General features: G+C 36.8%; 1 protein-coding gene across 1 annotated transcript; it reads left to right on the top strand.

Moving 5' to 3' along the window:
- Positions 1 to 11,889: 11,889 nt before the first annotated feature.
- Positions 11,890 to 13,841, top strand: LOC132608791 (NAC domain-containing protein 43-like). The gene is made up of 3 exons (XM_060322536.1): positions 11,890 to 12,254; positions 12,400 to 12,683; positions 12,990 to 13,841. Exons 1-3 carry the CDS (start codon positions 12,083 to 12,085, stop codon positions 13,587 to 13,589), a joined length of 1,056 nt encoding a protein of 351 aa, XP_060178519.1. The 5' UTR covers positions 11,890 to 12,082; the 3' UTR covers positions 13,590 to 13,841.
- Positions 13,842 to 14,191: the final 350 nt, after the last annotated feature.

The following is a 14,191-nucleotide window of genomic DNA, read 5'->3' as shown; positions in this document are numbered from 1 at the left end:
TTGGGCGATGAGAGTGTTTTGGACCGGAGGTGGTGTGTTATAAGTGGTGTTTGTAGGTGTTTGATTTGGTGGGTTTAGAGGAGTGGTTGTGGGTAGTGGATTAGTGTTGGTGGGCAAAGGAACATAGGGAGTGTGCACTAGCGATTGACTTGGTGGGTTGATGGGTGGTGGATTATGAGTAGCATATGTAGTGTAAGTGGGTGGTTGATTTTGTGGAGGAGTATAGCTAGTGTAAGTGGGTGGTTGACTTTGTGGGGGAGTATAGACGGATGATATATTTGGTGGATTTGCGGGGGTGATCGGAGGTAAGTTGTTGTTGGTAGGTGCATTGTTTTGGGGAGAAAAATGCTCAGGAACTGGGGATTCGAGTGATGGGAAACGAGGTGGGTCTGGTGCAGTATTTCTAGGTTCAGGAGGTGAATTTTGGAGTGTGATGGATAAATTGGTCAAGTCCCTAACCCGATTTAGTTCTCCACGTAGATTCTCAATTTCTTGAGTCAGGCGGGCGATATGTTCATCCCGTTGAATAGCAGTTCCGTGTTCGGAAGTCTCGGGCGGATCGCTAGAGATCACTATGTTTTCTACACCAGTTGGAGTAGATGCGGCCGGATTAGACATAGTAATTTCATTTCCTTGAACAACCCAACTACGTTCAGGTAACGATGACGTCTTTGACCTTGTGATGTAAGGATGGTCGGCCATCGAGTGTCAACACGAATCAACTCTCTTTTGGGAATAAGATAAAAGAAACATAAAGTATAAACGATGTTAGTCTCATGAACATATCTAGGTAAAGTCATTATCACGTAAAGTCAAGTAAGTCATGTAGCAAATAATTCATCAAATAGAGTCAAACAAGTTGTCAAACAAGCATATCAAGCAACAACGTGTCCTAACATGCATGTGACCTCTTTGTGCCAGAGGTAGGCCTAACGTTTGTTTGAAGGGTAAAGTGTGTCATAATACGTCATCCCGTTGCTTTGATTAATTAAACGAATTCTATTTCCCAAAATAAAGTACAAGATAATGTAATATTTATTACATGTCAAATGAATACAACATAAAGTGTTTCCTAATCTAAATAAAGTAAATAAAATTTCTATGTCTAACTTCTAGCTCCATTTGTGATACCCTTGATCTTCGTCATTTGTTATATTCCGATGCATACCTGTCATAGAAATGTTAGTCATTCCCTTCTTCCTAAAGTCTAATTAATTAGAGCAAATAGTCAATATTTAGGCACAGTTATCCTTCAAACATGCACATAAGTATGATTGGTGTCATTCGGGGTCGTGAACCCGCTTGGACGTTTGGGTAAAGTCGTCTAATGAGTTTAATACACCAAGGGTATTAAACCTCCTAGGTCAAAAATGTATGTTCTTAGTAAAGGGTGTTGGTTTAGCTCTATCTTAGGCTGACTAAGAGTTGGCTTCCTATGACACAAGGTTCCCCCAAGCGGACAACTTGGGAGTGGAAAGTCCGTGGCCGTCGACTGCATCGCTGATCGACTAAATCCACAAGATCGATCCAACTAAAAGGTAATTTAATAGTGAACGGGCGCGAACCGCGAAGCCGTTTTAAGTGTGTGAATATGTGTGAATTTTCCAGAAGTGGAGGAAATATGAACGGAATGACAGTTTATCAAAGCAGTAACATTTAAACAGTTTATATCAAACAAACAATTAATAGCAGATAAACAGTTATAACACGTGAAAATAGTTTAAGCAAATAAAGTTAGCACACAAATCCTAATTAAATATAAATCCGTTATGGTTAGAACCTAAGTGTTCCCCAGTGGAATCGCCAAGCTGTCATACCCCATTTTAACCCGGGAGTTAAAGTAGAAGTACGACATATTGGAGATTCCTGTTTTTTTGTTTATTTTTCAGGATTAAGGAGTCGCCACCTAATTATTTATGGTGAATTAGGACACCTAAAGTTATTTTAAAGTTAAAAAGTCTGCGAAACTTAAGGTTCTAGGTAAGGGTTCAACTAGTCTAAAGGGAAGGTATTAGGCACCCTTTAAGACCCATTAACAATGGTTAACCGACCGGACTTATAATTAATTAGGCTAAGTGTAAATATGATATTGTAGAAAAAAGAAAGTAGCTTTATAAATATAGCTAAAGTTACAGATAGATATATAGAAATGTTGTTTGAAAATAGGATTTGTAGAAGGTAATAATTTGTATAAAAGAATACTTCTAATGTTGTTTTAAAATACGACTTATAAATGTTGTTAAGTTTTTAAACGAAAGTATAGTAGTATTGTTTAAAATAATACTTGTAGAGGAGATTCCACAAATGTGAACTTTAGATAAAAATTATATTGTATGAATATTGTGATGTAGAAAAATCTAGACTTATTTTATAAATAGGATGCAAAAGGAAGTGAGTTTTCTTTATCATTTCTTATTAACTATGATAACTATGCTTAGCTAAAATATGCATGATTGATTCAAACTTGAAGAGGTATCTATAAAATATACTTATAATCGCGTATTAGTGACGTTTTGAAACGTTTATGATAAAATGTAATTCCCTTTACTTAAAATATATAGTCATGTCATTTTGCAAATTGATTATTTCAAATAAAAGAAAAAGCATGAAAAGGAGAGAATAATTTATGAAATTAATTGTTAGTTTCTCTTAAATTAACTACCCATAACTAAGACTAAGTTCTATACTGATTCCCTTATAAATCATCTAAGCTAAGTAAAACAACAACAAGATAAAGTGTTAGTCAACAATATAAGGTTAAATGCACAAAAAATGGAATGAAGGAGCAAATGTAGTTAAATGGGCTCAGCCCATTTTTAGAGACTGCTGCAATCAGATCTGGTATATGGGCCTCGGCCCAGAAAATTCTCTTATAGTGGCTACGGACTGGCTGCTGCTGTTGGGCTTTGGCCCAATGACAATTTTATGGGCTGTCGCGGATGGACTGATGGAGAATGATGCGAGAGGATTTCGTTGGGCTTTTAGCCCAACAACGAATATAGGAGAAGAACGAATCCTCGGACTCGCATGCGATGGTCATGCATAAAATAAAAGGAAAAGAATTAGTAAATTATCAATGAATAATGTTAAATACAAATGTAAACTAAAAAGATCGGTAGATTGTATGTATTATGTATATCCTGCGTATATCACACAGTAGTGGCATAGCAGCATAGTGGAAAAAGGGAATTCAAATACATCTACCATACATGAAGAATTTAAATAAAGGATAGCAAGATTAGGCAGAGCAAGGTGGCAGAGTTTGTTTCATTTTAAACAATAAACGTTGGGTTGACAAGTCCCTAACTTCTGTATCATGTTTTAATAGTCTCTCATGGGTTGTGAACATCGGTATGCAGTCAGGTATGCTGGTAATATACATAAGTATACATTTAATCAAGCATAGTGTACTTAAACTACAAAGAGGGATAACAGGTTCACGAAACGTGTTATATTTACAGAACTGAGATCTGTCTCTAAATCAGTTGGCAACAATCAGGAAAATTAACCAAGGGTCTTTACACCTTATAGCATGCCCGAAATGAGGAGAAATAGACACTGCTCAGTCATATGAAATGAAAATAGGGAAGCACAGTAATCCCATGCATCCACATTAAACGCATTTAAATTTATTCCACAAAGAAAAGGGATTGGATATATTTTTATCAAGGAAAGCTTTCGAAAAAAAAAGGTGTTTGCACTCGAGAAGCGTAAGGAGAATCTCAACACTTTTCCCTTCTATATGTTTTTAGCAAATAACTCGTTTTTAGGGCTAAACACTGGTCCAAGCCAGAAGGGTAAAGATCAGCAAACAAAAGGGTCAAAACATTTGATTTTTAGACCCTGGACAGAAACACAGGTTTGTTTAATCGGACAACTACCATTCTAAACTGATTCCATGACTTTGACACAACTGGACTTAAAACAAGATTTATAGCAACAAATTCACACACCAGGCACCAACATATTGACAGTAAGTAGGATGCAAACCTATTGTGAACTAATCCAGTTTTCTATGGGTTAAAGGAGTCAATCCTAGATTCTCAGGTAAATAAAGAGTTATGTCAAATTGGAATCTGTCGAAAAGGAAGAACAAAGTATAAAGAAGGTGGCATACTATTACTTCTGTCCTGCCTTAAACATGTTTAAAGATAGGGCTGAAATTCCAGCCACATTTGTTAAAGAAAGGGTTAGACTTCGACTTAAGCTGACAGTCAACAAGTTTTGAAAGAAGCTGATGCCTTGAAAATCGTGTTGAACCATCATTCTTTACTCAAACAGGACAGTAGGTAAAATTACAGATTCATATTCCTAATGTTAAAGTCTTGAAGAGAAACCAATATGTCTTTTAGGAAAAAACATGCATACTTGAGAAAGATAAACAAACTTCTCTTAATCTTATTACAGGGTAACAACATTGGTGCTTGAGGTGAACTTATACTACCAGATACCAAAACAGCCACTTAACTAATAGGAGAAAGGCATGATTATATACTAAGTTACCCCTACTCAGATTCACCTTTCAAAAAAAACAAGGGGCAGTTAGAAGTGTTCATAATACACAAAAAGAAAGAAAAGTTTCTTTCATACATTTCAGATTTGTAAAATAAGTGGAAATTACAAGTTTCTCATAGAGCTCGAACACAGTGAGATTTAAGCAACCAACTCAGCCACACCTTAAGTTAAATCAGAAACCTCTTTGATCTCTAAATTAAGCTTTTGTGCACATAACAAGAAATTGAAACTGCCTACTCCTCAGCTGGTTAAACAGTGCATATATTGAACTTAAACACATTTTCTGGCATCCTTATTGTAGAACTAACCAATGAACCAGACGACTTAAGATTCATATCTTATTAAGCAGGCCATACAGAGTTTCAAATTTATTTAATGAGCATGAAAAGCCTTAATCAATTCAAATACTTAAATTACAACAAATAGGCACATTTCATAGTGGTCTAATTGAGGGGCAATCATCAATTTAAAAAAAAACGAGGGAAAAGAGGAATCTGAATGGTTTATAGTTTATATGCTACTCAAATACAACCACCAACTAAAAAATGATGAAAAATAACAGGACCAAACATAATTCAGCAACCAACATCGACATGTTGTATAATCACTTTACCGCATTTAAATCTAAGCAGATTACATTCGTCGCGGGGCACACTACTTAGAACAAATAGAGTAAAGAGGGATAGTTCAGAACTGTTTTAAACATATATACAATATACCTAAAATATACATATCAGGGTGTGTATATCTGGTGTATATCGAATGTATATCTTCTTCTTATCTTGTTAACCCACTGTATATCCTATGTATATTCGGTTTTGAGTGTGTCCTGAGTCTTGGAAATTCAGTCTTAAATATCCGAACTACAATAGACATCTTTCAAATTCACTTAACGGTTGATATCCTATCCTAACAGCTCCCAAACATCAAACAAATAACGCGACGACAAAGAAACTACATAACCACCCAACACATAGCAGAATAAACTAAAATCTTAACCAAAACAAAAATTAGAGACTATGAGCAATAAATGCATTGAGGTTTACCTCTTTTATGCGCAGTGAACGGGGCGTCGAGGTCTCGAATTTCCTTTCTCGTACTGGTAGGTCCGAACTTCGAGCCAAGTAGAGTTGATTGAAAGGATTAAGAGCTTTAAAGAACTAAAGTTCCGTATTTCATTTTTTGGACGAATCGAATGAAAACGCTAGAGTCAAAGTTGTTATTAGCGATGCTATTTTTAGATGTGCTGACTGAAAAAAATTTCAAGGTTTAGGAGATGTTTCCCTCTCCCCCCCCCCCCCGTTAGATCTGTTTTCCCCTCTTCTTATAGGATTGCGATTGGTTTTTTTTTTTTTTTTAAATGGAAGGGGAGCGTATGAGAGAGAAGAAGCGGGGAACAGGCGTGGTGGGGGTGTCAGGGAAAATGGCAGAGGCGTGGGTGTGGGGAGAACGTGGGATGGCAGAGAAGGAGAGGAGGAGAGAGGCTAGGGTTTTGAGGGAGAGGGAGGCGGAGAAAAGGGAAAAGGAAAGAGGGAGGCGGAAGAAGATGGAAGAAGAAAGGGTTAGGGGATTAGAGTTAAGATTAGGGAGTTGGGCTGGACCCGGGTCGGGTAAAAACTAGAATTGGGCTGGTCCGTTTGGGCTGGCCCATTAATTTAAATATGGGTTGAAAAATGTGGGTTGGTATAAAAATGTGGGTTGTTTATTTGGGTAGAAGAATAATATTGTATTTGTATTTTGGTCCACTAATTTGGCTGAAAATTGTTGGTCCTTCCTCCGCTATTTTAATTATTTTCGGGCTTCTAATTTAGTAACCAGTACAATATTTATTATGTGAAGATAAATAGTAATTAGTATATGGAAAGTAAGGATTTTACAAAGTATTGTCTTGTAATTAATTTAACGAATCCGAACCCGAAACGAAACGATGATTAACTGTTCAAAATTTATGATAAAGTAATGCTCATAACGTCGAAAAGTATAAGTAATGATATTAATAGTAGTAGCAATAAAATATTTTGAAAATAAAGTATTTAGCTCGTCAGTAAATTTAGAAACCCGATAAAATCAAATAAAGGAGGGACAAAATTGAGTGTCAACAGTCTGCCCCCTCCCCCCCCAGCAGTCCACCCGCACGGTCACTGCCCAGCAGCCTCTCCCCACTGCCCCACCCGTGCTTGCCCAGCAGCCCACCCGCATGGTCACTAGAAGCCAATATAGGATTTTCAAGCCCAAACAACCATTTAACTTAAACACTGCCACCATCTCGCCTATCCCACGAAATCCTATAAGTGTTTTAAATGACCACAATTGGAAAGCTGCCATGGTTGATGAATATAATGCTCTAATTAAAAATAAGACGTGGGAGTTGGTTCCACGTCCCATTGATGTGAATTTGATTTGTTCTATGTGGATTTTTCGTCATAAAAAGAAATCTAATGGTTCTTTTGTGAGGCACAAAGCCCGTCTTGTCCGTGATGGCAGGTCTCAACAGGTTGGAGTTGATTGCGATGAGACTTTCAGTGCGGTTGTCAAACCGGCTATTATTCGCGCTATCTTGAGCATTGCCCTCGCACACTCTTGCCCATTCATCAGTTGGACGTCAAGAATGCCTTCTTACATGGTAATCTTAATGAGACTGTTTATATGCATCAGCCTATTGGGTTTAAGGATCCAAAGCATCCCCATCATGTCTGTCTTTTGAAGAAATCGTTGTACGGACTTAAGCAAGCTCCCCGTGCATGGTTCCAACGCTTTGCAGACTATGTCTCTACTATTGGTTTTTCACGTAGCCGATCTGATCACTCTCTCTTTATTTATTGTCGAGGTTCTGATACTTCTTACATTCTGCTATATGTTGATGATATTATTCTCATAGCTTCTTCAGATTCCCTCAGAAAATCCATCATGTCTCTGCTTAGTGCCGAATTTGATATGAAGGATTTGAGTCCTTTAAGCTATTTTCTGGGTATTGCTGTTACCCGGACTTCACACGGCATGTTTCTCTCTCAGAAAAATTATGCAACAGATATTATAGAGCGTGCGGGCATGACTGCCTGTAAGCCGAGTCAGACACTGGTCGACACCAAAGCCAAACTTGGTGCCACAGCCGGACTTTCTTGTGATGATCCCACACAATATCGCAAGTTGGCCGGCGCGTTGCAGTACCTTACATTCACAAGACCAGATATCTCCTATGCGGTTCAGCAAGTATGCCTTCACATGCATGATCCAAAGGTTCCACATATGCATGCTCTTAAACGCATAATCCGATACATTCAAGGTACTATTGAGTTTGGTCTCCATCTGTACAAATCCTCCATTGCCTCTCTGGTTTCTTATACAGATGCAGATTGGGGTGGTTGTCCGGACACTTGCCGATCCACATCCGGTTACTGTGTTTTCCTTGGCGATAATCTCCTCTCATGGTCATCGAAACGGCAACCTACTATGTCTAAGTCCAGTGCCGAGGCCGAATACCGTGGCGTCGCTAATGTCGTCTCTGAGTCCTGTTGGCTTCGCAACCTTCTATTGGAGCTCCGTTGTCCCATCCGGACAGCTGCATTGGTTTATTGTGATAATGTTAGTGCCATATACCTATCAGGTAACCCAGTTCAGCACCAACGCACTAAACATATTGAGATGGACATACATTTCGTACGTGAGAAAGCTGCCTGTGGAGAAGTCCGTGTTCTTCACGTCCCGTCCCGTTACCAGATCGTAGACATCTTCACTAAAGGTCTTCCGCGCGTGCTCTTTGATGATTTCAGGGACAGTCTAAGCGTACGACAACCTCCCGCTTCGACTGCGGGGGTGTGATAGACTATGTAATAAGTCTACGTAAATATTGTAAATATTCTCTTCCTTATGTATAGTAATTAGGTCCTATAATTTAGCCTAGTATTATGCTGCTAGTGAGATACCTACTTTGTATATAATTACTTTCATACATCAATACAGATCACGGATTGATTTCGTACAGGCATCTTCTCTCAACTTAATCCTTTTACCTGTGGTTCATACAGCTATAAATTAAAAGGCATTGTCGTTGTTAAGTCATTCGCTAATAATAACATAACAAGGACACATTTCCCTAAAGCCGCTTTATCAAGATTCTTCTGCATGCTAATGGTTGCAGATCCAGTTAGAACTATACTTTACACCACAGTGGACGAAGATCTAGAGTTTAAAGTCCGAGTTCATCAGAACTCATTAGATTTGGATTGGATCATGTATGTATGTATTAAAAAATTCACTAAATAAGTGTACCTAATTAATTGGTTTCGAACCCAATAAATCAATGAGTTTTGACAAAATTCCTAACTCGAACTTATAAAGTTCAAGTTGTGGATATCCGCCTCTGATTATTTACACTAGTTATTTGACAAAATAGTCGTTCTTGTTGTTCTACCGGTTCTTTGTCGGCATTCAGTAGGGGGAATAATTAAAATTGTAAAGATGCTATCATCGTAAGATATTTTGGACTTAATAAGAAATGTATATGGGGAAAAGAACATCAAACTAAATGGGTAACATGTGTTTGTGTGTATGTGTATTTCCTTTAGCTACGTCGATTATTTGTTATTTTTTCGAATATAAAAAAGGTCTATTTGAAAGAACGAAATTTGCGTGTTTCTTCTGTAATTAAAAAGAATTCCCCAAAATTAGTTGCCTAATAGTTGGTAGTTGTTGATGAACACTATAAGTTGATAGTCTTTATGATGATAATATATATGTTGCTTGTTATGCAAACCTCGTAGTGAAAATGATAAAATAAATAAATAAATAAATAAATGACTCTAAAATTAATTTCCCAAGTGATTATTATCTTTCTGAGGATGCTGTCATCATACCATGTCATGGCACAAAGCTTAAATCTGAAATAATGAACGTCACCAATATGTATGTATATAAATATTACAAAGACAGTTAGTAAATTACTATTCCACTTAGGATGGTGAATAGTAAATAGTAAAATAAAAGGATTGTGATATTAGCCCAACAACAATAAGTCAACAACTAACCAGCTACAACTACTAGTATAATTAAGTAGGCTCTTAGTTAACGCTGAGCAGTGAGTTAAATTTGTGAAAGTAATACTGTCCTTGAGCAAATGGTCTATCGGAAACAACCTCTCTATCTCATAAGGTAGGGATAAGGTCTGCATAGACTCTATCCTCCCCAGACGCACTTATAAAAATTACATTGAGTACATTGTTGTCGTTGTAATACTCCCTCTATGTTTCAATTTGTGTGGCGGTATTTGACTATCATTAAGGATAAAATAAAAGATGTTTTTGGAACTTATGCATATCATTAAGGATAAAATAAAAGAAATTCTGTTAATTATAAAAATATATTATTCTCTTTTAAGCAGATAAAAAAAAATGTTGCATAAATAAAACTAGTAAAGAAAAGAGAGGCTTAATGGGGGTGCTGGTAAGACGTTAGAGGAGGAAGTGGGTGGCTCGTCAATTTAAAGGCTCCAATAAACGATAATGATTAGATATGGAAATTGAGGAAAAAGAGAGCATCATTAAGGTCTAAGAAACAGAATGACCTCATAACAGAATTCTCAGTGCTGCTGGTATTAGACTTATTCAGTGGTGTGTTGCTCTTATATTAATCCAGTAAATAATTAATACGTTGTGGTTGTGATAAAAGTTGAAAATAAACATACACATAATCATCAGCTCTTTCTCTTTCCTACTTAATTTGTCAATGCACCATTCGCCAAACTATGTCGGAGTGATTGGAGAATGATAATCTTTTGTCCCTTTTTCTGTTCTATCGTTGAAAATGAAAATGTATACTTTAACTTGTCATGAAGAAACATATGCAATAAGATTGTCTACAAGGTATATGAAAAGAAAGTAAGAAACGAGGATGGAAAAGTTGAAAATGGATTTTTGATAATAGACATGAGAATTACAGGTGAATTAATATAGTCAAATTAAGCAGCAGACAACGATGAGGTAACACGTCTATATGCTAATGACAACAACCATAAACCAGCAATTTCTCAGAAATGGGTAGACAATTAACTTGTTAATTTTGAGCCAAAGCAGTTCTGCATGTTGAATATAACCTTATACACGTTAGAAGATAATTATTAGATCATAATTATGTAAATAAAAATGTACTTTCTTTAATAGCTTAAACTTTTTATTGAGATGGTCACTCATTTGCTTCAACATAATATCATAGACAAATGTTCTGGATTTGAGTCTCACCACCACCGGCCATTACGAAAGAATCTTAATGTACTTAATCTATGGGTTAGGCTCGCACGTGACACTGTGTTGAAGACATAATTAAGTAAATAAAAGTATCTTCTCTTTAATAGCTTAAATGTTCAGTTGAGATGAGCTACACATAATTAAGAACGATTCCTCTCAAATGAGATCCGAATATGGAAAAAAGATTTCAGCGTTAGTTCAAGCCCAAAATAATTATGCACAGTTTAACTTATGGTATATATGCTTGTACTAGCTGCCAAGTGTTAAAACATACATGACCTTTTGAAAAACTATATAAAATCCTACAATAAAATAGTATGTGATGTCAACATATAATGGTGCAGCGCCTATAGTTGGTACTCCTGTGACTGTTGGATCTAATAAGGTGGAAATAGCTATGAAAGAAAATATGCATCTTTATACCTCTTTATAAAATATCATGAATTTGGAAAGCGCAATGCTCCGACCCCACTCTATACCTCCTTGTCTTTGGTGTTAGTTGCACGAGTAAAGTGAGATGGATCCTGAAAAAGAGAGAGACAATCATCAATAGGTGTGAAGTGATGAATATGATTAGAAATTTTGAATTTAAGTCTTTGAAATAGTGGCAGAACTAGCATTTTCACTAAGGACATTCAAAACATATAAAAGAAAATGTACTAAGAAGCTAAAGATCGTTCAATGAAGGAGTTTTGAGAGAGAGTGTAATTTTTCGATTAAGGGGTTTAATTGTTCAATTGACATTTCTTAGACAGGATGACTCTGTCACCGTATAAAATAAAGAAATTCTAGAAGAAAATGTTTTTCCGCTAATAATTTAAATTAGTCAAATAAGTATGCACCGAATGCCGTATAACTATTTATAAATAAATAAAACGAGAGACAGAGGGGAAGAGAGATTTTCTTAGGAAATTGGTGGTTTCAGAGAGCTTTTCTAGAGATTTTAAGGTAGAGGGTCATAGTTTCTTGATGCGGGGTTACCCCACCAATGTGGGACCCCACAATTCTACCAAGAGTAGGGACCACAACCTTATCCTTTTTGGTCTGGTCTATCAGCCTACCTGATTACATTTTTCTTTTTAATTGTGGCGGTGGTGGTTGATTTTCTCTTAGAAGCCAAAGACGACAAATAATAAAGCACACTATCGGCCATGATACCATACCTTTTCATGCATTTTTGGACAAAATAGTGTCCCTAACCAGCATATAAATGATCATGTTTCCTCCCTTCCCTTTTTACCTCTCTTCTTCAATAATGTTCTAACACTCTCTTCTCTCTTTTGGTTTAGGCATTTTTACAAACTTAGCTCGATTTTGCAACTTTAGAGATGAATCTATCAGTGAATGGTCAATCACAAGTGCCTCCCGGCTTCCGTTTTCATCCAACAGAAGAAGAGCTTCTTCACTATTACTTGAGGAAAAAGATTGCTAACGACAAGATTGACCTTGATGTTATCCGCGAAGTAGACCTCAACAAGCTCGAACCATGGGACATTCTAGGTGAGATCACATTCATCATGTTGAAGTGTGGTAGTTTTATTTAAAAATTTAAGATGCTAAAAATCTATTTATTTACTTAATTATATTTGTCTTGTACATAAGTTGTATCAAATGTTTGATATACATTATTTTAACTCTGTGCCAGAAAAGTGCAAAATAGGATCGACGCCACAAAGTGATTGGTATTTCTTCAGCCACAAGGACAAGAAGTATCCGACGGGGACTCGCACGAATCGAGCCACTGCTGCGGGATTCTGGAAGGCTACTGGACGGGACAAAGTCATATATGGCAATGGTAAGAGAATAGGAATGAGGAAGACCTTAGTGTTCTATAAAGGGCGTGCCCCACATGGACTGAAATTAGATTGGATCATGCATGAGTATCGCCTCGACGACAATTCCACCCCTCAAGAAGCCCTCAACTTTTGTGTACGTGTCCCTAATCTTTCTTCACATCTACTAATTATCACATCCATATAATTTATTTTATCTTATATACACTGATATGATATACAGTGGCAAAGTCGAAAACCTATGCGGCATATAACTTATCTTATTTTTAAGATCACAAAATTTCACCATTTACGTGGTGTAGCATGTAACCTGTCTTATTTTCAAAATTATAAGATTTCATTTTTATGAAGTGTTAATTACTTGTATGTAGATATTTTTAAGGTGACTTGATAATCTACTTTGGGTGTACATAAGTTAAACTCATTTATTCTTAATATACAGGCCTCTGAATCAGCTGCTCCGGAAGAGGGCTGGGTGGTGTGCCGTGTTTTCAAGAAGAAGAGCTACCATAAAGTACCTGAAATCCCTCAAAGCTCCTCTGCTGTCTCTAGAACTCTTACTCAGAACCCAAACACTGATAGCGTTCTTGATCAAATACTCATGTACATGGGAAGGTCATGCAAACAACAACATGATCAAACCAAACACAACAATATCTCGCATGTCAACGACAACCCAAACATTCAATTTGATAATATTGAAGGCAGCGGTTTCCTACATCTTCCAGAGCTGGTGAATCATCGTCCGACGACCAACAACATGGAACTAATTCATCAAGATTGCAGCTTTGATGAGATCATGTCAAAAGGAACTGATCAACATTATTCTTACATGAATAATTACCATGAGGATGAGAAGGCTGATAAGAAAAATGGCCCTGCTGGTGACTGGGTAACTCTGGATCGCCTGGTGGCTTCTCAACTTAATGGCCATCTCGAAATATCAACCAACAACACCCCTCGATACAATGATGATGATGTTGAATTTTGGAGTTATGCGCAATCATCAACCTTTGATCCATTAAGCCACCTGTCCGTATGAATCATACTTAGATTAACTTGGTACTGTTTATTCTATCCAAAATAGTACGTGCCTAGTTCTAGGAGTTGAGATAATAGTGGCTATTCTGAGTGATATAACAGTACTACTATTCCTCTGTATTCAAATTAATTATGAGCCGTTCATATTTTCTTTGAAGAGGGACATCATTGTCAACTAGAATATTTTTTCCGAGTAACGTTGTCCCCGGCCATTTTGATCATTATATTGGCTATATACACAAAGACTGGGGCAGACTCACGTGGTGTCAAGTGAATTCATATCAACCCACTTGTCAAAAAATTATAGTGTATATATATATAAAATTATTTCTGCTTACGGAGGACATGACCTTAGATAGGAGGGTATGGAGGACTCATATTAGGATAGTAGGTAGTCGCGTTTATCCTCCCTTGAGAGTAGTTATGTTGTTGTATAGTTTCTTGTCTCTTGATTTCTGCGAGTTTCTGCGAGTATCTGTTGGTTTATAATGACTTATTTACCTTCATTGTTTTCATTTTCATAGTTATTTATAGCAGTTAATTCTCCTTTTACCATGACTTTCTTGCCTTGTTATTCCTTGCTTTCATATTATTTTCGATACG

Source organism: Lycium barbarum, chromosome 9 (assembly GCF_019175385.1).
Source record: "Lycium barbarum isolate Lr01 chromosome 9, ASM1917538v2, whole genome shotgun sequence".
Classification (NCBI taxonomy): domain Eukaryota; kingdom Viridiplantae; phylum Streptophyta; class Magnoliopsida; order Solanales; family Solanaceae; genus Lycium; species Lycium barbarum.
The sequence above is the reverse complement of the archived record's forward strand: the minus strand, read 5'-3'. Positions and strand labels throughout refer to the sequence as shown.

What these genes read in the sequence shown, in the direction of transcription:
- LOC132608791 (XM_060322536.1), top strand. Translation starts at nt 12,083, where the DNA reads ATGAATCTATCAGTGAATGGTCAATCACAAGTGCCTCCCGGCTTCCGT. An exon ending in CGAACCATGGGACATTCTAG is followed by an intron (nt 12,255 to 12,399) that starts GTGAGATCACAT and finishes ACTCTGTGCCAG; the next exon opens with AAAAGTGCAAAATAGGATCG. An exon ending in AAGAAGCCCTCAACTTTTGT is followed by an intron (nt 12,684 to 12,989) that starts GTACGTGTCCCT and finishes CTTAATATACAG; the next exon opens with GCCTCTGAATCAGCTGCTCC.